The 26,684-nt window shown below is 41.9% G+C and overlaps 1 protein-coding gene across 4 annotated transcripts in view; it reads right to left on the reverse strand.

Moving 5' to 3' along the window:
* Positions 1 to 26,684, reverse strand: part of PLXNB2 (plexin B2) — a 296,169-nt gene that overhangs the window by 24,689 nt on the left and 244,796 nt on the right. For all 4 annotated transcript variants that reach the window (XM_040343685.1, XM_040343687.1, XM_040343688.1 and 1 more), the window contains 6 exons: positions 14,563 to 14,793; positions 7,684 to 7,860; positions 6,796 to 6,932; positions 6,100 to 6,200; positions 4,785 to 5,014; positions 4,105 to 4,283 (listed from right to left, as the gene is read on the reverse strand). In XM_040343685.1, the coding sequence (XP_040199619.1) occupies positions 4,105 to 4,283; positions 4,785 to 5,014; positions 6,100 to 6,200; positions 6,796 to 6,932; positions 7,684 to 7,860; positions 14,563 to 14,793 (1,055 nt within the window). The remainder of the gene's footprint in view (positions 1 to 4,104; positions 4,284 to 4,784; positions 5,015 to 6,099; positions 6,201 to 6,795; positions 6,933 to 7,683; positions 7,861 to 14,562; positions 14,794 to 26,684) is intronic.

A 26,684-nucleotide genomic window follows, 5' to 3' on the forward strand; every position in this document is an offset into this window, starting at 1 on the left:
ATGATAGATCTTTCGAGAAGATGACTTCCGTGCCCTCAGCTGGTGGAAATTACTGAGTCAGACAGACCCCGGTCCCTCAGTACCTGACTTTCAACAGCCATGCCGTTAAAGCCAGCGACTGTAAAGCAGGATGAAGAATAGGACCTTGCGACAGAAGGTCCTCCCGCATTGGCAGTCGCCACCAGGCATACAAGGTCGGTGTACCAAGGACGCTTAGGCCAATCTGGGGCAATTAGAATCACCGGGATACCCTTGGTCTCCACTCTGTGAAGCAGACGAGGAAGGGGGGGGGAGCGATACTGTCCCCACGGAGCCAACACGTCCGTCGCGTCCGCCCAGGGATCTTTGGACCTGGCCACAAACCTTAATACTTTCCGATTGAGTCAAGAAGCCAGGTGATCCACGTCTGGCATGCCCCATCTCTGGCAAAGTAGCTGAAACACATCCAGGTGTAGTGACCATTTGCCTTGGTCCAACATCTGGCGACTTAGGTAGTCTGCTTGCCAGTTTTCTACGCCCAGAATGTTTACGGCCGACACGCTCTGCTCTGCCCACTGAAGGATGTTGGATCCTGACTGGACAACCCTGAAGCCTCAGAGACCATGTGTAGAGGCACAGTCTGATTCTCCGAAGTTCCAGCACATCGATCGACAGACAGGATTCCTCCTACGTCCATCGACCCTGTGTTCACTGAACACCCCAGGACACCCCCACCCCCAGCCTGTCAGGCTGGCGTCTGTCGTGATCAACATCCAGCAAAAAGGAAGGAACGACTTCCATCATACCAGGGAGATCTCAGCCACCATACCAGGGAAGCCCTGACTAGTTGACTCACCCAGATTTGACAATCCAGGGACAACGGAGACTTGTCCTATTTGGACAAGATATCCTTCTACAAGACACGAGTGTGGAATTGAGCATACGGTACCGCCTTAAAGGTGGCCACCATGAGACCTAGGACTTGCATGCAGAAGCGCAGTGTCGACCACCTGCGGGATGCCAGAAGGGTTTGCAACTTCTCCAAGGGGAGGTAAACTCTCGCCTCTGAGGAGTCCAGAATTAAGCCCAGGTACTTCAGGCGCTGAGTCGGCACCAGCACCGACTTCTGTAGGTTCAACATCCAACCAAACTCTTAAAGAGTCTGACTGGCGATCACCACATCTTCCTCTAATTCTGAGCCGAAGCGGCTCTGAGCAGGAGGTCATCCAAGTAGCCCACGATAGTGATTCCTCGCTGTCTCAGCAAGGCCAGAATCAGAGCGAGCACCTTGGTGAAAACCCTTGGTGCTGATGCCAGGCCAAACGGGAGAGCCATAAACTGGTAGTGGCTGTCCCCGACCTCAAAGCGCAGAAACCTCTGATGCCTGGAATATATGGGGACATGCAGGTACGCCTCCCTGATGTCCAAGGACGCCAGAAAATACCCTGGATGGAGTGCAGCGACCACAGAGCGAACTGATTCCATTCTGAACTTTCGTACCCTCACAAAGACATTGAGGGCCTTGAGATCCAGGATTGGACAGACCCCGTCCTTTTTCGGGACTACAAACAGATTGGGAGGAGAATCCCTGAAACCTTTCCGGCAGCGGCAAAAGGTACTATTACACCGTGCCTCAGCAGGTCCTGCACTGCACCTAATAGGGCGTTCCGATGAGCCGGAAGATGATGAAGGTTTGGTGGACCAGAAAGAAACTATCTTGTACCCTCATAAAACCACTTTGCAAACCCACTGGTCGGAAAGCAGGGAGGTCCATCGAGCTGCAAACTCACGAAGGCGACCCCCCACCCAAGATTCGGGCAGGGCAAACCTTCATACATCACAGATTTGTTCTCAGGCTTGTTTTGCTTGCGAATCCAGGGACGCTTTTGTCCCTCAGCTGGCCACTTGTCAGTCTGGGAACGCTTACCTGTGGGCCCAGACTGACTAAAATACCACTTCTGACAAGAGGGTCATGGCCTACGGCATGGCTTATTACCTTTTCTGGATTGTGGGAGTAACATGCTCTTACCCCCAGTGGCATTCTTAATAATGTCATCCAGCGAATCTCCAAATAGCCTCACTCCCTGGAAGGGTAAATCCGCCAGAGCCTTCTTGGAAATCTGGTCTGCGGACCAGCATTTTAGCCAAATCAGGCAACGTAGTATCACAGCAGATACTCAGGCTCTGGAGAGCAGGGGAGCTGTATCTAAAGCTGCATCGCAGACGTACGTAAGGCCATGCACCAACTGGTCAGCCAACTCCACACAGACCAGGGGAAGCCTGTTGCCTCTCCAGCTCGCAGTGCAACAATTTTGCCCACTTGGTAAGAGTCCGTGACACCAGGGCCGTGGCCAATACTTCCACCCTGGCAACAAATAACTCCAGGACCGCCTACAAAGCGTACACAGGTACTGGGGCACCAGTTGCTATCACAGGAATTTCTGGGGAAGAAGCGCCAGCCTCTGACACCATGCTCACCTGACAGCCACTCAGGGACTAAGTCAAGGTACACTAAAAAAGCTCACACTCCTTGCTGCTATAGACCGAGGGGTTAAAACCAAAGGAACTCATGGCCCTGACCTGGGCACTGTTTAGCGCTGCGGTCCGTTCTATCTCCCTGCACAGTGTGTGCCTGAGGCGTCTCTGAGGTGATCGGTCATTCGCACCGTTCAGAAATTTGCATTTTCAGCGCTAGAGGCCAAAACCAGTGCTAACCCACAACAAGATGGCCGCCGGCGCAATTCTGAGGTTAAATAAAGGCCGCAAATGCTGAGCCTCCGAGCGGAGGCCCCCCTTATGGCAGACCACCCACACCATTAGCGGACCCCCACACAGCGCACAGCTCCCAGTTCAGGTTAACAGCAGGCCCAGCAATGCATGGGGAGGAGGGAAGGGATGGGGAGGAAGGACGAGAGACCCCCTAAGCGACCACCCCAGGAATGCCCAGCTGCTCCATCATACCAGGACAGGAGGAACCGTACTTGCCCGTCCCGCTGGGACCGCTGGATGCGTTCCTGACAGACCCACTGCTGAGCAGTATGGAGTGTCTGTCGGCCACGGCCCACCGTGACACAGACAGCAGTAGCCCTGTCATAAGTGAGCCCTGGAGCATATAGCTCACCGGCCACTCCTGGAGCAATGGGGTATGTCGCGGCCGAACCCGCGTGTAGCTTAAGGTCTGCTCACACTCGATGGCCAGACTGGGGAGACAACAAGGATCTATATTATCCAGCCGACAGTTGATAGTAGATCTCAGGATCAAAAATACAAATATTAAAGTAAAGTTTAAAAAAATAAAAGTTCTTTAGGACCAATGGGCCCCTAGGGAGCCAGGTCCTTCTCCTATGTTAGGCAGAAAAAAACTGAGCTGCTGACTGCAGGGTGAGGGGGTATGACCAGAGGGCCCTTCCCCTGGGCGGTGCTGTTCGGCTTTGCTGTGTTACATGTTTAACATGTCTGCCTAGTCCTCTCCTGATAGACGGAACATAACCCTACTGTCAATATTTGGAACTGTGTCCGTCCATGAACGAAAGAGAAAGCATTTTTAAACAAATACAAATTTGTGTCAAATGTTTCACTAAAGCCTGGTATACACCAATTGTTTTTTAGTGTGAAAAACTGACAGCTCCGGTCAGAGCAGATGTACGAACAATCCAATGTTGGTACAGCAATCTCCCCTGCTGCGCTGCTGTGTTCTTAGAGGGGGACACCCCCCAACAGAACACTCAGATCAGCGCTCTCAGCCGATCGGGAGTCGGTCAGCTGCTGGTTTTCCAGCATGCTCGTCCGGCTTCTGTAGGATCGTCTGACATAAACACGAAATGTCAGCTGTTTTTTATTGAACCGCCCGAGGTCTCCTGACATTCGGCCCATGTCTACTAGACCAAAGACCAATGCCACAGTACGAGAGTGAAAGACAAGAGCAGCAACCCACAGGAGTCAGAATTTTCCATTCACTAACCTGACTAATCTTCAATGCTCTTTGCCCTTTTCCATTTAAATAAGCCCACTCATTTAGGCATGTGTACTAGAGGTCACATGACATAATGCTGGATCTTGTGTGAATAGCTTTACATACTCATACTGTATATTACATATACACTGCAATCAAAATTTTACTCTTACCTTCTGAGCATCAGTTTGGGATTCTTGGCCACGTACTGTTCCATTAACTCTACAAATAAGGTTCTCATTATGTCGCTGTAGTATTCTAGTTTCCCATGCAAGGCAACCGTTAGCAGCGAGGCAAAGTAAAGCTTTTCCCTGGCAGAGAAGCCTTTCTGTTTTTCTAGAGTATGGATGAACTAAGAAAGAACAAGGGGTATACAATTTTAATGTACAAAAAACACCAACTTCTTTCTCACAAAGCTGCCTGCTGCTACATATCTGATTTAACTTCACATTTTACAAAAATTTCAGATAATTGTCCCAAATGTTAGAGGTTTTGGAAATATTAGGACCATTGTTGGGTATCTAGTAATTCCATCTGCTGAGCCTCATGTAGAGACATCTTCACCTTAGTGCATGGGTGCTCAACCTGTGGCTCTCCAGCTGTTTCAGAACTACAATTCCCATGAGGCATTGCAAGCTACTGACTGTTACAAGCATGACTCCCAAAGGCAGAGGCATGATGGGACTTGAAGTTCTGCAACAGCTGGAGAGCCACAGGTTGAGCACCCATGCCTTAGTGCAACATTAATAAATTCAAAAGCATTAGTAGTCAGAAGGTAAGGCGATTGCCTAAAGTAGGCGCCAGGAAAGAAAATTTGAATATTCATAAATACTGCTATTAACCCAATACTCACAATAGTCAGGAAAGACTTGCTGTTCAGGAGATTAGAAAACTGGTTAAGAGCCTGCTCTACAATTTGGCGTCTTGCTTCTGGAATGTCCAATTTGCCGGTGATCATCACGTCTTTTTCTCCATCTTTTGATGGCCAGAAGAAAACCCTGTCTGTATAGGTCTTGTAATCCAAAAATGGAATACCAGCTTCATTGAGGTCACTGGTCTGATCTTCCATCTCAATCATGAGATCTAAAAACAAACCATAAAAACTTGATATAATGCCATGCTGAATGTTAGTGTCAGTGTCTGGTCTCCCTGTAAAAATAGTGTTTTGGAGTTGCCAGGTTAGGGTATTGGTCTGTATGGATAGCATGTCCTTGGTTAAACTTTACTCCTATTGCTATAAAACCTTATGAGACTTAATTCACATAGAAACCTGTTCTACAGCGTGGACTGGGAAGGCCAAAGATTATTGACACGACCATCATTCAAGGAGATTAACAGGCTGTGAAGTGCAACCAGGTAAGCATTATCTCAGATAACCACGACATGGAGAAGGCTTGTCTATATCAGAACATAACATAAGTTAAATGTGAAAACATATTAGCCCAGTCTGTTTAAAAATATAACAGTTACAAGTTAGGTTGATCAAAAATTCATGCCTAACAAGTTCAACCTCTTAAGGAGATGCTGTATAAAATATGACTCGCGTCCAGGTCCAGTTGCTTAAATTTCCCCATCAACGCACTGCTGCATTCCATAATTATTTTCTCTGCCTCAGATACTAGTGTTTAAAAGTGCTTCCAGAAAGTCCAATTTACACTGCTGCCCAGGAGTGGCAGTGCAGTCTCCTGGTGGGGCCTTAGGCATCCTGAAAATCCTGCACTTTGTATAGCTGGTTTCTAAGGGGGGGGGGGGGCCAGGAAGCCAGCTGCTGCGTCCTTAACAACCGATGACCGCCGACAGCTGAATGTAAAAAAAAAAAAAAAAATGCCATGGGGTCCCTCCCAAAATCCATACCAGACCCTTATGCAAGCATGCCGCTCGACAGGTCAGGAAGGGGAGGGAGCGTGCGAGTGCCACCCTCTCTCCTGAACCACACCAGGCAACATGCCCTCAACAAGGGGGGATTGGTGCTTTGGGAAGGGGGGGGGGGGTCACGCATCACAAGAGGCGGGCTGTCCGGGTGATGTCATCGGATGGATGGCTAAGAGACGCCACACAGCGGGGTCAGAATATATTACATATTAACATCTGTATGGGATCAAATGAAATGGGTGAAAACACAGATACATTTTAAGCTTACATTTTTACAACAAATAATCCAATATTACCTGTGAATTCCTTCTTGCAGCGGTCTCTGACACTTTCCTCTAATCCTTCCAGTTGTTGCTTGACTTTCTCATACTCCCTCTCCGCCTGCCGACTCTTTCTCCTACAGAATTAACAGTGATCTATTAGAGACTTTTTCAAGCACACCAAGCCCATAAGTGGGCACGCTGTACAGGATTATACATTTTTACCGTTACAACGCAATTTTTGCTTTGGATGTAGATTTGCAAAAATAACCATTCCCAGAAGATGACAAAAATAGCAGAACTATTGGAGCACATATGTAATTGCCAACAGCTTTGCACACCTGTGCTGGATCTTACTTTTATTACACATAATTTATGGCTTTCTGGAAAGCCACAAAGAACATAATATATTTATATATATATATATATATATATATATATATATATATATATATATATATATATATAAAATATATATATATATATAAAAATATATATATATATATAAAAATATATATATATATATATAAAAATATATATATATATATAAAAATATATATATATATATAAAAATATATATATATATATAAAAATATATATATATATATATAAAAATATATATATATATATAAAAATATATATATATATAAAAATATATATATATATAAAAATATATATATATATAAAAATATATATATATATAAAAATATATATATATATAAAAACACTTACCGGTAGAAATAGATAGATATAACAATGATTAAAATCATTGGTATGAGGATCACAGGAATAATGGTATGCAGAGGTATTACTGGTGACTGTCCATATTCTACTTTTCCCAGCACCCATTCTCGGTTCCCAAACTGAACCTAAACAGAAAAAAAAAAAAACATTTATGACAAGTCTTTGACAAAGCATTCGAGTATTTTACAGTAAAGGAGAAACTACAACTCAATGAGGTTTCATTCCTCTTGTATAAATGGAAGAGCTAACTACCACATGGATAGTAAAGCACCCAACTGAAAGGAAAAGTCAGGAAAAAACGCAGGCTGCAGGACTACAGCAAGGAAGCACGTAAACTGCAGTTCCTTACTTTGACCCACCACAATTATTACTAGTGTATTTAGCTTGAGGCTATATGTGATCATTCCTCACTCCTTGAGCTACCATTCTGTAATTCAAATCTAAAATTCATAGGGTGGAGCCCATCATTCACCTACCGTAAATCTATTTAATGGGTGCAGGGGAGACAACTGCCAATGCATTTCCATTTTGGAGCCCCAGGGAAAAAGGATGCAGTTGGAGGATGCACTTTACAAAATGTAATGTCTCTGATCTTAATCATGTTGCTAAACTTGACTTTGTCATTACTACAAACTCAATTATTCTAAGTGAAGCACTTCACACAATAAATAATGCAAAAAGAATATATAGTTTTTAGAATGGTTTCATGTAATGCTGCATTCCCAAAAAAGTAAAATCTACACCTGACTGTGCCACACTGCATGCTAAACCCTCCAGTACAGCCATCATTTCCATAATGGACCTAGAACATGGCGATCAAGATGTAATTAGCAGAAAACTGAAGACAAGATCTGTCCTAGAGAATTTTTAACATACCGTAAATTCTGGCAAATTGTCTGTGGTGTCCCTCTTATGGCGTCTTCGGGGTTGAGGCTGCTCTTCAGGCGGAACACAGTATAAATCCGTTAATGTCAATGTACTTATTTTGCAAATACTTTGTCCAACATATGCCTTAGCTTCTTGCATTGTCATTGCAGCATTCAGGTTTTTTCCCTACATAAGAAACAATGAAATCAATAATGTGCAACAGCCTGCCATTCAACCGAGGTCATAAGATTGCCAGTGCTGGTTCAATATATAATCATTTTATGAAATATCAAGTCCAGCCATAAGTAAAATTTCAGTTATAAAAAGGAGATTGTTGTGCTGGGTACTCCAATGGCTTATGGACTTGACTTTTCTTGCATTTTCTACCACAAAAGTAATACAATTAAACCTAAAAGGGAGAGTGGGACTTCTTGCTATGACTGAAAGCCAAACCAAAACCTGTCTGTCACAACATTAAGATAGAGGAACCCTTAAAAAGAACTACAGTCATTTGTAGATACATTTAAAAACCAGCACATATGAATACTGTAGCTGCTGACTTTTAATAAACAGGTACTCATCAGTGCAGGGATCGTCACCTCCTGGACCAGTTTGCTGGTCTTTGGGTCCCCGGCACTGTAATCTTGAGTGCAGAGCGTTGGCTGTGACTTGCTGTTGGCTCACAGCCGGCTCTGCGCATGTGCTAATTGTGCTAAACTTTGTCAATGGTCCTACAGCTTCCTAGAACCTGAGACAAAGTGAGAGTGGGGAGCTGCAAAAAATAGGTACCAGCTCCCTAAAAAAAAAAAAGAAAAAAGTTTACATTAATGGCAGAGGTGAAAGAGGGGAAAAATTTGTAGAACCCCTACTAAAATGACTGCATCCACAGCTCACTGTACATGTGTGAGAAAAAAGTTCCTTACATTTGTGGTCAGTGAGAAAATTCCCTTTTCCAGATAGTTAAAAAGATCATTGGTTTAGTGGCAACTTATCCAAAGTGCAAAAACTGCTCTTTTAATGATTTAAGTCTGCATCATCAAAAAATGTAAAACGGCTTTTGATTGGACTAATCCTTTAACCACTTCCTTACCGCGTCATTGTGAAATGACGGCGGCAGGAACCCCTCCTCGATCCAGGACGACGTCATATGACGTCCTGGGCTTTCCGGGTGGATATCTGAATGATGCCTGCAGCGAGAGGCATCATTCAGATATCCTTCTCTCCTGCCGGCGATTCTGCACAACGTAAGAACGATCATAGCGGCGATTCCGCCGCTAGATCGTTCTTACAGGCGGCGGGAGGGGACATCCCCCCCTCCCGCCGCCATCCGGTGCTTCTCCGGGCTCTCCCGTGCCATCGGGGGCCCGGAGAACGAATCGTCCGGCGCTGGCAGGAAGCATAGAGATGACTGGTGACCAGATGGTCACCAGTCATCTCTATGACCGTCGGAGGACCCGGGCGCGATGTGATGACGTCACGCCCGGGTCCCCGTAAGTAAACAAAGCCGCAATTGCGGCTGCTAAGCAACCACAAGCATGAGATCGGTGAATTTTTTTTCACCGATTTCATGCTTTCCAGCCTGGAGGAGAGATGTGGGGTCTTATTGACCCCGCATCTCTTCATAAAGAGTACCTGTCACACACATTCCTATTACAAGGGATGTTTACATTCCTTGTAATAGGAATAAAAGTGATAATAAAAAAAAAAAAAAAAAAAAAAAAAAAAAGTGTAAAAAAATAAATAAATATGTAAAAAAAAAAAAAAAAAGAAATACATTTTTTTTTTTAACGCCCCTGTCCCCAGTAGCTCGCGCGCAGAAGCGAACGCACACGCAAGTCCCGCCGACATATGTAAACACCGTTAAAACCACATATGTGAGGTATCGCCGCGTGCGTTAGAGTGCGAGCAACAATTCTAGCACTAGATCTCCTCTGTAAATCAAAACTGGTAACCTGTAAAAAAATTCAAAGCGTTGCCTATGGAGATTTTTAAGTACCGAAGTTTGGCGCCATTCCATGAGTGTGCGCAATTTTAAAGCGTGACATGTTAGGTATCTATTTACTCGGTGTAACATCATCTTTCATATTTTACAAAAAAATTGGGCTAACTTTACTGTTTTGTTATTTTTTTTAATTCATGAAACAATTTTTTTCCAAAAAAAAGGCGTTTGAAAAATTATTGCGCAAATGGCGTGCAAGATAAAACGTTTCAATGACCGTCGTTTTATTCCCTAGGGCAGTGTTTCTCAACTCCAGTCCTCGAGGCGCCCCAACAGGTCATGTTTTCAGGCTTTCCATCATTTTGCACAGGTGATTTGATCAGTTTCACTGCCTTAGTAATTAGCACAGCCATTTCATCTGAGGGAAATCCTGAAAACATGACCTGTTGGGGCGCCTTGAGGACTGGAGTTGAGAAACACTGCCCTAGGGTGTCTGCTAAAAAAACATATATAATGTTTGGGGGTTCTGTGTAATTTTCTAGCAAAAAAATATGATTTGTACATGTAGGAGAGAAGTGCCAGAATAGGCCTGGTATGGATGGGTGTATAACTGCCCTGTATGGAAGTGGTTAAATATGAAAAATGATTTCCCTTTTAAAACATGAGCACCATCCCTCTTTTTTGTATGTTTACAGAAACTGCTGCCAAACAAGAGCTTATTAATTCACCTGTTCGTAATTACTAAAATAAATTAAAAAAAACAACAACTTTGCTCTGCTCCTGCTGGGAAATGCCACCTTACATTTCACAATGCAAGACATTGAAGCCAAGCTGTCATTCGTAGCCTGTGCATTAAAGGCACCTCATGTGCCATTGCTGTATGCGTGCATTACCAACTAGAAGGTAGGGTTGTAAATGAAGACAGGGGAAGCCAAAGGGGTGGATTATGATGGCACCACTATATTTGCAGAACTACTATGGCCTCCCTTGAATAAATAAATGTACTCCAGCCTCCCATATATACCTGCTAATCCTGCCAGTGAAGTTCTCCTGATGCAGCTTCCTGTGATGGTGTTGCAACAATGCTTCTCCTGAATTCAAGGCATTGTTGCAACTCATGTAGGCTGTGCCTGCTTGCATTACAGAAGGGTGAAAAAATGTTGCATAGGGTGCAGCTATCAGCATTGTTACTGCCGATTCACAAGCCTGTACCTTTTAATCACCACTTGGCCACATTCCTGCACACTGGACTGACAGCACTGCCTGAAACTCTCCCACTGTAAGCTGAAGTGTCTGGGAGGGGGATGTGAGAGACACAAACGAAGGAGGAACTGGCTCAGAGGTGGTAAAGGTTCTTCTGTTTACGTGTAGAAGCTTGTGCAGCAGTTAGTACTTGGGTTTGGAAATTGTTTAGAATTATATAGGAGTCTTTAGCTGATGTTGATTTAGAACTAACAATTTGTGTCAGCTTGCCATCACTGCTGTATAAATAATCATGCAATGTGCTCCTAAATACTATACTCAAGAAAGACTAATACTTTACTACACAGAATAAAAAAAAGAAGAAAACTAAAGGGTACAAGGGTTCAGTTCAAATCTATGAATTGAGGTCTGTAAACACAAATAAAGATAATAGTAACAGTTTAGTTATTGTAGCATCAAAAGCTTTAATCTGTCATACAAATAAAATTATGTTGCAGATTAAAATACATATTAGTTTTATTTCTCAAATTTAAAAATATATAGTTTAGTTTCATTAACCCTTTCATGCCTAAGCCATTTTCTGACATTTGTTGCTTACAAGTTATAATCTGTATTTTTTTGCTAGAAAATTACTTCGAACCCCCAAACATTATATATATCTTTTTAGCATAGAATCTAGAGAATAAAATGGCGATTGTCGCAATATTTTATGTCACACGGTATTCGTGCAACAGTCTTTCAAACTATTTTTTGGGGGGGAAAAGACACTTTAAAGAATTAAAAATAAACGAAACAAAGTTAGCCCAATTTTTTTGTATAATGTGAAGGATGATGTTACGCCGAGTAAATAGATACCAAACAAGTCACGCTTTGAAATTGCGCACACTCGTAGAATGGCAAAAAGCTATGGTACCTACAAATATCCATAGGCGACGCTTTAAAAAAAAAAATGAACCGATACCAGGTTAGAGTTTACAGAGGAGGTCTAGTGCTAGAATTATTGCTCTCGCTCGGACGATGACGATTTTTTTTCTTATTTATTTTGACATTTATTTTTTTGATTACTTTTATTGCTGTTTATGGAGGGATCGGGGGGGTCTAAAAGACCCCCTATCCCTCCTTTGCGCTTCAAAGTATTCAGATCGCCAAAAACGTTGATCCTGAATACTGTATTTTTTTTGGCAGCTGATTAAACCGGAACAGACGTTGTGACATTGCTTCCGTGTTTACATGCAGGAGACTGGCACGAAGCCGCTTCCGGCTTCGTGCCAGTTTGTCTCTAGCTGCTGGAAGTGGCGGATCTCGGATCGGGTCTCCCGGTGGGATGGGAGGCCCGGTAAGAGTGGCGGAAAGCGGCGGGATGTCCCCTCACCAGTTCTCTGGGATAACAACTGAGCGGCTTTTAGCTGCATCGGTTATTCCTAAAAAGGATATAAACATACACCAGTGATCATTATAGAAAACAAACACAAGAGGGCACCATAAGCAAATTATGTAATAAGAGGCATTAGTATTATTTAGTGAGTTTAATTTCCATTAGTGAAAAAGGTGTCCTGTGTATTCATAATGTTTTGTTTTAATATGTTTTTATTGAACATTTTAAACATACGATGGGACAGAGCAGTACAACAGTGTGGCATGTTATTCCAGACTTGTCCAGAATTATTTTAAAATGTTATAAAACGCACTTGCACCAAAATAATTGGATTTTTGCCTGCAAAACGGCAGCATCCTCAGCAGCCTTTAAGTTAACCTGGTAAAAAATGTAAAGGTATATACTGAAGAACAGGTTGCGACCTTGCAAACCTAAGCCACTGATGCCTAAGGTTGAATTGAACCTAAGCGGTCCCACATTCTTAGTACAGTGTGCCTTTACCTGGAAATGCAGAACCTTATCCTTCAATAATATCCTAGATACACCATTTACTGGTCAACATAGTAGCCGCCTGGCCTTTCCTAGAGCCTTCCAGAAGGACAAACAATAGATCCAACTGCCTGATTGCTGCAGATATTTTCAAATATGTCTCGACAGTCGGAACCACATCTAATGTGTTCAAAGATTTGTCTTCTGGCAATTAAGAACTGGTAAAATTGAAGGCAAGACAATATCTTGATTCAAATGAAAACTCAAAACCACCTTTGGTAAGAACGACGGATGAGGACACAGTACCACTTTGTCACGTTGGAGAACTAAAAACGGCTCCTTACAGGAAAGGGCCATCAATTCGGATACTTTTCTCGCCGTGGTGATAGAAACCAAACAAAATATGTTTTTTTCTTCATGTGAACAGAATTAAATGGAATCTCACAAACTGGCTTAAAAGGTGTTTTTTGAAAAACAGACAAAACCAGATTCAAGTGTCATGGACACAGAGGAGACTTAACCGGTAGAACCATACAGGTTACTCCCTGAACAAAAGTGTGTATCAACTAATACAGTGCTGAAGTTATTTACAAACATATAATCGACAAATACAGAATATCCGAATGCTTCATAAATGTGATAAAAAGCCTAAAGCAAATTAGTGTAAAGTCATAAACAAGTCCAGTAGTGTACTGTTCAAACATTTCCACCACCATGTGACTCTTCAAACATCTAGAAATTCCCCAAAGTGCTCCTTCTACCACACTTCTTACTTCTGTTAACCCCTTACTAATGTCTGCCTCTGCATGCAACGGGATCCAACTGGATAAAGTTGCGAAAATCTCTTTGGCAGAACAAACACTTTATCTACATGATCCCATTCAGCAAACATCTCCTCTTCTAAGAGAGAGTGCAAGGAAAAAGCTTGTTAACTCTGAGGAAGACAACGATCCCAAAGAGAACTTTACCAATGAGGATTCAGCAGGAGGTAATCTGAAATCAGATCAAGCCATCTCAGAAAGGGATTGAACTTACACCCTCTAAGACTGAGAGACAGACAGCCCCTAAACCTCTTCCTCAGATGTGGAATCCAGCAGTTGACCTTCAACCTCTATTCTAACCACCTTCTCATCCATATCCACCCACTCTTCCTCCTCTACAACTGAAGGGGAATCTGGTGAAGGGGAGTGCTTCCACTTCTTACCATCTTGTGCCACGGAGGTGAGCATGCCAGCAATGTTTCCCTCTGTGCCAACAAAAGCAGCAGCCAAGTCATCCTTAAAGACACAAGCTGAGGTTGATGTTCCTGTAGTGGCCACAATACCAGACAGGCGTAGTGGCTCAGATGCACAAAACTCAGCGGGAAGATGACAAGAAACCCCAAAACCGGTTGGTGACACTGCTGCCCCGTTCCCAGCTGTGCTCCCTTTCCCCACTTTCTGGAAGACATCCTAAGCTTGCTGAGGAATAACCGAGTCTGTGCCAGACCAGCAACCCCACTCAGCTGAGAAGACAGTCCTCCTGCCACACCACACAGCAGTGTACAATAGATTTAATTGACGAGGTCTTGACTGATCAATGAGCTATGGTTTTCCAAATTTGCCTCTGGTGTCTTTCGCTCAGTGTTCCACATAAGGAAGGGGAATAGGGGACTGTCCTTTTAACACAGAGTTGCATATCGTATTGACTGTGCCCAAGCTGAGGGATCACGATGGCAGATAAAGTTCTTATGGTTTGTAAAAAGGAAGAGTGCCTTTTAGTGCATGAATACCATGTATTCATAATAAATAATTGGGGGGGGGGGGGGGGGGACGACTTCTGAACATCCTACATAAAGTAGACATATAAAATAACCATTGTCATCATACACGACATAAATTACCTTGGCATTAATTAGATTATTCACTTGCTTCAATATACCATCTGTGAAGTTATCAAAAGTGGGATCAGACATGTAATTGAAAGAAAGTTCAGCTGTCTGTAGCGGTGTTTCAAAGCCATCCATTTTAATCCGACAGATAACCTCAGAGTTCAGGTGATGTTCCAACACTTGTGGAGAGGAGAATATTATTACCGTGTCATTGACTCTCTCAAGGATGTCTTGCTTTTCGATCTGTAAAGAGTAAAAGAAAAATGCTGATCTCTCTAAGAACATAATGAGGGCGACTTCAGGACTTAAAAGGGAGTGACGATAGATCAAAGAGATGTTGAGAGACACAGTAAAATAATCAATAACAAAGACTGAAAAAGTAATAGAAAATGTATAATCGAGAAAAAAAAAAAAAAAATGTAATATCTTTGGAGGACTAATAATGAGCAAGACTGAGAAGTTTATAAATACTGTTAAATATATACATTAAAAGTTTTTACATGGGTAAGATTATACAACATAAGTTTCAAACCTGGCCACTTTTACTTTGTAATAATGAGCCCTCACTACAATTAAAGCAGTGTTCCTACTAAAATACAAATATTAAAAGTCAGCAGCTACAAATACTGCAGCTGCTGACTTTTAATAAATCGGACACTCACCTGTCCCAGGGTCCTGCAATGCAGGGGAATGAAGCCCCGCTGGTCTGCCCCTCCTCTCCACAGCACCTGCATCACTACTGTGGCCGCCCGGCTGTGGGTTCACACTGCGCATGCGTGAGCCGCGCTGCCCAACCGTGATTGGCCGAGCAATCATCTGGGACCTGTGAAGTGTTCCAGTAGATTGCTGAGAGGGAGGGGGAAGAGGTGACCCTCCTTCAGGCGCCAGGGAGCCCCGGGAGGAAGTGGGAGCTGAAACACTCTAAAAAGACAAACACAGGTTGCAGGAAAGAAATTAGCATGATTCCCCTATCAACACAGAGTGTTGACAGGGGAATCCCTCCTACCGAGCAATTGTCTTCCCCGCCGGGAGAAGACAGTGATCCCTAGTGGCTATAGCAGCCATTTGCAATGATCGCAAACGAATCCAGCAGGCTGGTTGTACATTACATATACAGCCTGCCCATTAATAGTTTGAATCAAACTCGGTTCCTGCTATACAGGCTGAGATTTGAACCGTGTACGACCGGGCCTTAGGGTAGATATTGTCTCGTTTCCCTGACGACAATATGTTAATTTCAAAAGAACTCTAGTTTTGTACAAGGCTTAGTTTGATTTGTTGCTTCTTCATAAAAAATATCACCAGAAAAAAAGCATGCGTTTCCCCCCCAAAAAAAACATGGACTACACCATATAACAAACATAGACCACACAATACCTAAAAAAGTGATTTGTTATTCAGGTATCATGCGAGACTGCAAAGAGTAAAAAAACATGTTAACTTGAGCAGACTTTTATAAAATGATCACCAACAACAGAAATTTGAACTATATAAATTTAGGGGCAAATTTCAGACATGCCCTTGATGCTTTAAAGCAGGGGTGCTCAATCTTTTACAGAGCGAGGATCACTGGGGATTTTTTTTTTTTTTTTAAAGTCAGCAGCTACAATATACTGTAGCTGCAGACTTTCAACATATGGACACGTACACGTCCAGGGAGCCCGCAATGTTGGCACCCCAGACGGTTTTTGGATAGGAGGAGAACCAGAAGAGGGCAAAGTGTTGAAGGCCAAGAGTGGAGCTTTTTTTTTGAGGAAGAGGGGATGGTCAACAGTATCAAAGGCTGCAGAGAGGTCTAGTAGTATAAGTATGAGTAGTGGCCATTGGTTTGAGCAGTTAGTAGAGCATTAGCGGGTTTTAGTAGGACAATTGTGTTTTCTCTGCCCAGACAGCCTAAGTGAAGCATACAGCCTGTCACTGACATGGACGGCTGTGCTCTGCTGTACACTCAGGATGGTGCTATGCAAAAGAAAATATAGCTTTTTTTTGTTCTCCAATAATTTTTTTTTTCTAGACTACTCAACTTGGTACATAATTTCATACCAGGCAGTTGGGGGTGCTCCATTTCCCGATCCCCTCTGCGACCAATTAACCTGGAAGTTGCATGCATTATATCACTTCTGGTCATTCCCCGGCTGCTGTAGCCAGGGTAGCAGCTAATCAATCACAATGTATGCTTCAATAGCTGCAGTGGGGGGGGGGGGGCAGGTAGACATTGGGGGTCCAATACAAAATTGCACGACACGTGAGTCATTGCAACGACATTCAGAATGAGAGCAATAATTTTAAGGTCATAATTCACGGTTAACTCTAAAGTGATACCACTGTTCTTTGTAATTTTTTGGGTGCATGCAATTTTAAGGCTTAACATTTTTGGTATTCATTTACTTGATGCAACCTCATCTTTTATTTTTTTATAATTGACTAAAACGGTATAATAGTGTTTGTTTGCACTAAAATAAACTTGAGTGTATTTTCCCTGAAACTCTGCATCTGATAACTAGCTGCCCAAATATCATGCAACTTAAAAAGTTAAAACTGCCACAATTTTTTTCCAGGGTCCCTGCTTTCAGAAAATATATAATTGGAGTTTTAAAGTAATTTCTAGAAAAAAAAATTGATATTAAAATGTGTGCAAATAATTAAAAAAATGCCCTTTGGTTAATTTGCCTTCACATAAATCTGGCGGAAAATAACATTTATTTTGGTTAAAAATCAGACCTTTTGTTTCTTGTATACAGCCTTGTTTCTAAACTTTGTTGTTCAATCAGTGGGGGGAAATACAAAAAACTGACAGATCCGTGCCTCCACACAAGAGATGCAGGAATCTCCTCTACTGTTATATTCTGACACACACACTTACAGAAATTCATCCGGTTCCTTATGAAACAGCTAAATTTCAGCTTGACAGGCAAATTAATTTTTTCTCCTTATTGGAGCCATATACATTCCTGTTACCTTTTCCTTGTGGTCTTCTGCCAATTAAGGAGTTTCAACTGAAAGAATGCCCAGTCAGTTCTACAGTCTATGAAGACTACACTTGCTTATATATAAAAGAAGGTGCAGTACAACAAGGCCTACTGCTGCACTTCCGGCGCCAGGAAGCGAATTGATCTTTCAAGCAAAGTGATAGTGAGGTGGTGACGCACTATCTATAGGTGTAGACACAATACCAATAATGTAAGGTGTTGTTTCTAAAAGCAGCTATTTAAAATAAATGGTGACCCATCTATAAAGTGTATACTAAAAAGTTATCAAATAAAAGTGAACTGTTGTTCAAAGTGATAAAACAGCGCTATAAACAGAAATAATCTGTTCAGATGGATATCCTGAATAAGTGATGGTGAGGGAGGTGATCGATCAATGGTATATAAGCACCTTATACCAAACAAAATTTAATTTGTGAATGCACCAAAAATGTGGATAAGTCGCCCAAAAAGGAGGAAATAGGCTTACCACAGCAAATCTAAGTGAGATTTGCTAACAAACCATCTGTGTATTCAGGTACTGTGCGGGTTAAATCAACTCAGGCGGGGGTACATAGGAGGCAAAGAAACACAAAAATCATAGTGTAATGTGACTAAACAATGACCCCTCCTAAGCATGGAAAAAACCTTTTGATTAATGCCCGTACAATATTGTAAAAAAAGGTATGCATATATTGAAATGGTTTCACCAATCAGCTTCTGTCCCCGGGAGCCGCGCGAGTGCTGTAGATCAGCTGGTCTCGTTCTCCTGCTGTGTTGGACAAAAGATGAAGCGCGGTGGAACGCACTTTCGACTTCCGTGTAGCGTCTAACTGTAGCCACGCCCTGACGCGTTTCGTCACTTCCGACTTCGACTGAGGGCGTGGCTACATGACGCCTTCACTATCTCTTTATACCCCAGCATCCAACGACTATTGGTTATGTCCTTACCGCCCACCGGATCTGATTGGTGCTAACAGATCCGGACATAGAGATGGACATCAGCCGGGATGTTTAATGGGTTTACAAGAGGAATAATGTTTTTAGGAAATCTAAACTGCATTTTAATATGGCCACATAAGCCTAAAAAAAGGGGGGTGAGATCGCGTCTTCCCCGTTTTATGTTGGGATATGTGCCATTGGTAAATGGCACATACGGGGAGACGTGTATTCTCACGAGTGAGTACTGTCATTAAAAAAGATCATTTGTTTAAATGAGCGATCTCGGTATCGATGACAGATAATATAATGAGTTAATACATATATCAAACAGGAAAAGAGAGGTAATTCTTCGTTTTACTTTTTGGTGATAAACTTTCAAAGATACAATTGGTCATAGCCAATCACATTTGAGGTGGGAGTGTCTGGCATCGTTCATCACCGCTCCGTGTATGGGTGAACAGGCGGACAGTGATGTGGATCCAAGAATCCCCATAAGTTGCGGAATAGCAATTTAAATGTGGTAACTTGTTACGGTAGCATGCTAGCATTAGATATAGCTACTGATAGAAAGATTATTGGTATGTTTGTTTAATGTACAAAGTGACCACCATGCAGTGGTCACTTATAGGGTGCATTGTTCCGCCTCACAAATGCACACTAGATGTGCATTTTATATTGTAACTCCGGCGCCATTTGTTTAAGGCAAGTTATATATTTTGCGAGCTGCGTGTACATTGTAGATGATTGGTGTATTCAACACGGATGTTGGTCTATCCAATACTATAAGTGGTGATATCTCCACAGTCAAAATAGGGTGTTAACGTGTATAATACCATATAAGGCAGAGGTGTCCAAACTTTTTTCAAAGAGGGCCAGATTTGATGAAGTGAACATGCGTAAGGGCCGGCCATTTTGCCTGACATTCTTTGAACCATTAAAATTTGGTCTAAGTGTGTTCGTTCGAGCACCAATGCACTGCCCAACACAAATTCTCTTGCCTTTGTGGCTGTGTGTGGTGAAGAGATGAGCGTGGGCGTGTTATTTGGATATACCGTATTTATCGGCGTATAACACACACACTTTAACTTTAGGAGGGAAGTTTCAGGGGAAAAAAAAAATTTAACAAAAAAACTAAAGCAAAATAAGGGTCATTGCCCATCAAAGCAGCCTAATCAGTGCCCATCTGCAGCCTCGCCATTGCCATGAATGCAACCTCTCCATTGCCATGAATGCAGCCTCAGAGCAAAGGGGGGGCGGGATGAGCACCAACAGATTACATACAGGAGAATCTCCTGTTTACACAGCAGCCTCTTTAATACAATTTCTCCTGCCTTCTATGATAGACAGAGGAGTCGTCCAATGGCAGCCCAGGAGACGGGACTTCCTATTACAGATGTCACTGAGTAAACAGGAGATTCTCCTGTATGTAATTTGACAGCACTCGATCCCCCTCTCCCTGTCCCCTCCGAGGCAGCGCCGAAAAATACAGTATATATCCAAATTACCAGGGGGGCCACATTAAACTGGAACAGGGGCCGCAATTGGCCCGCGGGCCGGACTTTGGACATGCCTGATATAAGGACATGAATTATGTATCTACATGTAAAAAACGCATATGGTAAAAAAGTTTAAAAATATCTTAAAAGGTGTAATATACCCAAGACATTAAAAAAACAAACGCAGTATATAATGTACAGTGCGGTGCACCCGAAAACCGCTGTTAATGACATTATTGAAGGATAATCAGAGAATAAATAAAAGGGAATTTATATATACTGTATAGGAGCACACATATAAAAATAGTGATCCATAAATACATATATATAAAAATATAAAAATATAAATATAAAAATATAAAAATATATATATATATATAAAAATATAAATATAAATATAGATATATAGAGAGAGAGATTAGTAATGTGGAGCAGATGTACAATTTTGTAAATCTACAAATAGACTGATCATAGGGCTGAGGTATAGGGATAAGGCCCGTATGTGTGTCTATTCCTGGTTCACAGGCATATAATACAGGGAATGGATATGTTTAACTGATGATATATATGATCATTATATGGTCATCTATATACGGGGACAGGTACTATTATGAGCTTGTTAGTTAGTGATCGCCATAGCTTAGAACACAACCGGGGTCTGTGTTCACGTGGTACGTAAATTCATACATCAAAGGTCACTAATGAAACAATTTATGTCCAAGTCAATGTTCAGGCCCTTCGGTGCCAGCGTACCTGCCAAATAGATCCATTCCGTTTCACGCTGTGAAAGTATCCTCACATGATTACACCCTCTCCAGGTAGGTTCAACATGGTCTATGGCCCAGAATTTTAGACCAGCAGGGTTGTGGTTATGGTGCAACAGAAAGTGAAGGGACACATTATGGTCCTTGAATCCCGATTTAATGTTTGCAACATGTTCCGCTATCCTAATTCTGAGTTTTCTCTTGGTTCTGCCTATGTACATTAAATGGCAAGGGCACTCGAGCATGTAGACGACATGAGTAGTGTTGCATGTTATAAATGATTTTACTTGGAACTGAGTATTGTTAGAGGTGGAAGTGAAGGTGTCGATACATTTTTTTGGTCTATTAGCTTCCTTACATGGTAAACATTTTTTGCAGGCAAAGAAACCATTTTTTTCCCATATTGTTGGGGGTTTCTTAGGAGGGTCTAGGATCTTTTTCACCACTTTATCCCCAAAACTTACTGCCTTTCTGTATATAAAAGTGGGTTTGGTCGGGAGGACTGTATTTAAAATCTTGTCAAGGAATAAAATGTGCCAGTGATTTTTAAAAATTAATTCAACTTCTTTGTATTGGCTATGGAAACCCGAGATAAAACTCCATTCGTGAATGTTTTTTCTTCCTCTCTGGGGTTGCGAAGCAATCAGGCAACTGGAACGGGCAAGTTGTCCAAGGTCTTCTATGATCCTATCCAAGTGGTTGTTTTTATATCCTTTTTCCAAAAATTTCTCCTTAAGAAGGAGGGACTGTGATTTGAAGTCCTTGTCATTGCTGCAATTACGTTTAACACGCATCAGCTGACCTTTTGGAATGTTTTTTAGCCACATCGGGTGGTGTCCACTTTGGGTAGGCAGAAAGCTATTTGCGTCTGTAGGCTTGAAGTAAACCTTGGTCCCCAATTTGTCGTTATCTCTAAAAATATTTAGGTCCAAAAAATGGATACTGTCCTGATTATATTCACTAGTCAGGTGAATATTGTGTCTGTTTGAATTAAGATCCTTTAAAAATGACTCCAATGATAAAAGTGAACCAGCCCAAATAAAAAATAAGTCATCAATGTAGCGTTTATAAAATAATAACTCCTTCTGTTGTGTTTTAAAAATCGTTTTGTCCTCCCATTCGGCCATGAAGAGGTTGGCAATGCTCGGAGCAAATTTAGCCCCCATAGCAACTCCATTATTTTGTGTGTAAAAACAATTGTTATACCAGAAGTAGTTATGTCCCAAACAGAAATCTAGACAATTGCGGAGAAATATTTTAAGGTTATGTGAGAGATCTTCCCTCCTAGATAGGGCCCAATTCAATGATAAAAGGGCGTCGTCATGCTGGATGATAGTGTATAAAGATGAGACGTCGGCCGTCACTAAAAACACATTATCCAGGCCAGTAAAATCTATCTCTTGTAGTAGGATAAGTAACTCTTTTGTATCTTTTAAGTATGCTTTAGTGGCCGTAACACTCTTTTGCAGATAATGGTCCAGAAACTGGCCAAGTCTAGCTGTCACGGATCCAATTCCATTGACGATGGGTCTTGCTGGTGGACGGAGTAAGTCCTTATGGATCTTTGGTAATGTGTAGATCGTTGGGATGCGACAGCTGCTTGGGACCAGGTATTTTCTCTCCTTATTGGATATAGCATTTGAACGATACCCCATTTGTACCAATTTCTGCAAATTAATCTCATATTGGGGTGTTGGGTCCCTCTTTAATTTCGCGTAAGTGTTAGCATCTGAAAGCATATCCGACAATTGAGTGTGGTAAAATTCTTTACTCAAAATTACTATTCCTCCACCTTTGTCTGCCGGTCTGATTACTATCTCTTTTCTCTTTTCCAATAGCTCAATACCATCCCTTATGTGTCTTGGATTTACGTCTTTTTTTGGGTTTATTAATTCTAAATCCCGTAGAAGAAGGCCTTTAAAGACATCCAAGGGTTGGTTAGCAGTCACAAGGGGGTTAAAGAGTGATTTGTTCCTCAGTCCACTATCAGTGGCTGGTGTAGGAACTCTGTTTGCACTGTTTGGGTACTTGTTTAAAAAATATTTTTTCATGCTTAGTCTCCTAATGTATTTATGTATATCAATAAATACGTTGAATTTATTAATTGGGCGATTGAGGCCACATTTTAATCCCAAGTTTAAAATATTGGTTTCCTTATTTGTTAAAATTGTATCTGTTAAATTAAAAATCCCTCCTAATCGTAATCTCTTACTCTTCTTTTTTTGTTGTTCCTTTGTGCGTCTTCCTGACCTGCATCCTCTGGATCTCTTCTCCATGGGTCTGGGTGAGGTCCTCTCTCTCGATCTAAGTAAGGTTGATCTCTCCACTGCGGGTCCACATAGGATGATGTTTGATTGCTCTCCCTGTGTTGTGTATAATATTGAGGTAGCGTCGTAGGTCTCCCCCGGTGGGTTGATGCTCCCCTGCCCCTTTTCTGCCATCCCCGGCCTCTCCCTAAAAAAGGACGGGGTGATTGATAATGTTCTTCACGTAAGGGTTCATATCTATTGTATACAGGTACCTGGTGATATGTGTCCGTAGGTGGTGGTCTCTGATTGTGATTGCCGGGAACAGTGTTCCGACCCCTACCCCTTGACTGGTTGGGATTGCCCCTTGTAGGGGTTGAGCGGATGTACGGTTCCTGGGTCAAACTTTGTGCCCTGTTGTTAGTGGGTTGTAGTGCTGTGCTGGTGGACGGTTGAGGTCCTTCGGTACTTTGTTGTTGTGTTTCCATAATGTCATTTTCTGCTATATCTGCAGTACTATTTTGCTGCCATAGATATATATTTTTGGTTCTGAAGTCACCAAGGTCACGGTGGAACTTCTTTATTTTTGTCTTCTGGGTATCTTTATCGACTTTTTCCAGTCGTTTCTTTATTCTATTATTAAAATCTATAATTTGTTGGGAGTCCTTAATAGGATCTAGTAGTAAATTTAATTCATTTATTTTTGCCTCTAATTTAATCATTTTCCTCTTTTTTCTTTTCAAGATAAGTTCTTGTAATTTGTGACCAACTCCATTGAAAAAATCGAGCCATTCTTGCATGGAGTCCCTATCATCAAGTCCATCTTGTGGAGTCACTTCCCATCTGAGGCTCCTTATGATTATCTTTTCTTTCAGATATTGTTCCAGTGTACATATGTCCCACCATGTTCTCACCTGTTTCTCCAGTGTGTTTTCACAACTGCACAGACAAACTATAACACTACACTAACCACCTTGGGAAACACACTGGAGAAACAGGTGAGAACATGGTGGGACATATGTACACTGGAACAATATCTGAAAGAAAAGATAATCATAAGGAGCCTCAGATGGGAAGTGACTCCACAAGATGGACTTGATGATAGGGACTCCATGCAAGAATGGCTCGATTTTTTCAATGGAGTTGGTCACAAATTACAAGAACTTATCTTGAAAAGAAAAAAGAGGAAAATGATTAAATTAGAGGCAAAAATAAATGAATTAAATTTACTACTAGATCCTATTAAGGACTCCCAACAAATTATAGATTTTAATAATAGAATAAAGAAACGACTGGAAAAAGTCGATAAAGATACCCAGAAGACAAAAATAAAGAAGTTCCACCGTGACCTTGGTGACTTCAGAACCAAAAATATATATCTATGGCAGCAAAATAGTACTGCAGATATAGCAGAAAATGACATTATGGAAACACAACAACAAAGTACCGAAGGACCTCAACCGTCCACCAGCACAGCACTACAACCCACTAACAACAGGGCACAAAGTTTGACCCAGGAACCGTACATCCGCTCAACCCCTACAAGGGGCAATCCCAACCAGTCAAGGGGTAGGGGTCGGAACACTGTTCCCGGCAATCACAATCAGAGACCACCACCTACGGACACATATCACCAGGTACCTGTATACAATAGATATGAACCCTTACGTGAAGAACATTATCAATCACCCCGTCCTTTTTTAGGGAGAGGCCGGGGATGGCAGAAAAGGGGCAGGGGAGCATCAACCCACCGGGGGAGACCTACGACGCTACCTCAATATTATACACAACACAGGGAGAGCAATCAAACATCATCCTATGTGGACCCGCAGTGGAGAGATCAACCTTACTTAGATCGAGAGAGAGGACCTCACCCAGACCCATGGAGAAGAGATCCAGAGGATGCAGGTCAGGAAGACGCACAAAGGAACAACAAAAAAAGAAGAGTAAGAGATTACGATTAGGAGGGATTTTTAATTTAACAGATACAATTTTAACAAATAAGGAAACCAATATTTTAAACTTGGGATTAAAATGTGGCCTCAATCGCCCAATTAATAAATTCAACGTATTTATTGATATACATAAATACACCAGGAGACTAAGCATGAAAAAATATTTTTTAAACAAGTACCCAAACAGTGCAAACAGAGTTCCTACACCAGCCACTGATAGTGGACTGAGGAACAAATCACTCTTTAACCCCCTTGTGACTGCTAACCAACCCTTGGATGTCTTTAAAGGCCTTCTTCTACGGGATTTAGAATTAATAAACCCAAAAAAAGACGTAAATCCAAGACACATAAGGGATGGTATTGAGCTATTGGAAAAGAGAAAAGAGATAGTAATCAGACCGGCAGACAAAGGTGGAGGAATAGTAATTTTGAGTAAAGAATTTTACCACACTCAATTGTCGGATATGCTTTCAGATGCTAACACTTACGCGAAATTAAAGAGGGACCCAACACCCCAATATGAGATTAATTTGCAGAAATTGGTACAAATGGGGTATCGTTCAAATGCTATATCCAATAAGGAGAGAAAATACCTGGTCCCAAGCAGCTGTCGCATCCCAACGATCTACACATTACCAAAGATCCATAAGGACTTACTCCGTCCACCAGCAAGACCCATCGTCAATGGAATTGGATCCGTGACAGCTAGACTTGGCCAGTTTCTGGACCATTATCTGCAAAAGAGTGTTACGGCCACCAAAGCATACTTAAAAGATACAAAAGAGTTACTTATCCTACTACAAGAGATAGATTTTACTGGCCTGGATAATGTGTTTTTAGTGACGGCCGACGTCTCATCTTTATACACTATCATCCAGCATGACGACGCCCTTTTATCATTGAATTGGGCCCTATCTAGGAGGGAAGATCTCTCACATAACCTTAAAATATTTCTCCGCAATCGTCTAGATTTCTGTTTGGGACATAACTACTTCTGGTATAACAATTGTTTTTACACACAAAATAATGGAGTTGCTATGGGGGCTAAATTTGCTCCGAGCATTGCCAACCTCTTCATGGCCGAATGGGAGGACAAAACGATTTTTAAAACACAACAGAAGGAGTTATTATTTTATAAACGCTACATTGATGACTTATTTTTTATTTGGGCTGGTTCACTTTTATCATTGGAGTCATTTTTAAAGGATCTTAATTCAAACAGACACAATATTCACCTGACTAGTGAATATAATCAGGACAGTATCCATTTTTTGGACCTAAATATTTTTAGAGATAACGACAAATTGGGGACCAAGGTTTACTTCAAGCCTACAGACGCAAATAGCTTTCTGCCTACCCAAAGTGGACACCACCCGATGTGGCTAAAAAACATTCCAAAAGGTCAGCTGATGCGTGTTAAACGTAATTGCAGCAATGACAAGGACTTCAAATCACAGTCCCTCCTTCTTAAGGAGAAATTTTTGGAAAAAGGATATAAAAACAACCACTTGGATAGGATCATAGAAGACCTTGGACAACTTGCCCGTTCCAGTTGCCTGATTGCTTCGCAACCCCAGAGAGGAAGAAAAAACATTCACGAATGGAGTTTTATCTCGGGTTTCCATAGCCAATACAAAGAAGTTGAATTAATTTTTAAAAATCACTGGCACATTTTATTCCTTGACAAGATTTTAAATACAGTCCTCCCGACCAAACCCACTTTTATATACAGAAAGGCAGTAAGTTTTGGGGATAAAGTGGTGAA

Source organism: Rana temporaria, chromosome 3 (genome assembly GCF_905171775.1).
Source record: "Rana temporaria chromosome 3, aRanTem1.1, whole genome shotgun sequence".
NCBI classification, from domain to species: domain Eukaryota; kingdom Metazoa; phylum Chordata; class Amphibia; order Anura; family Ranidae; genus Rana; species Rana temporaria.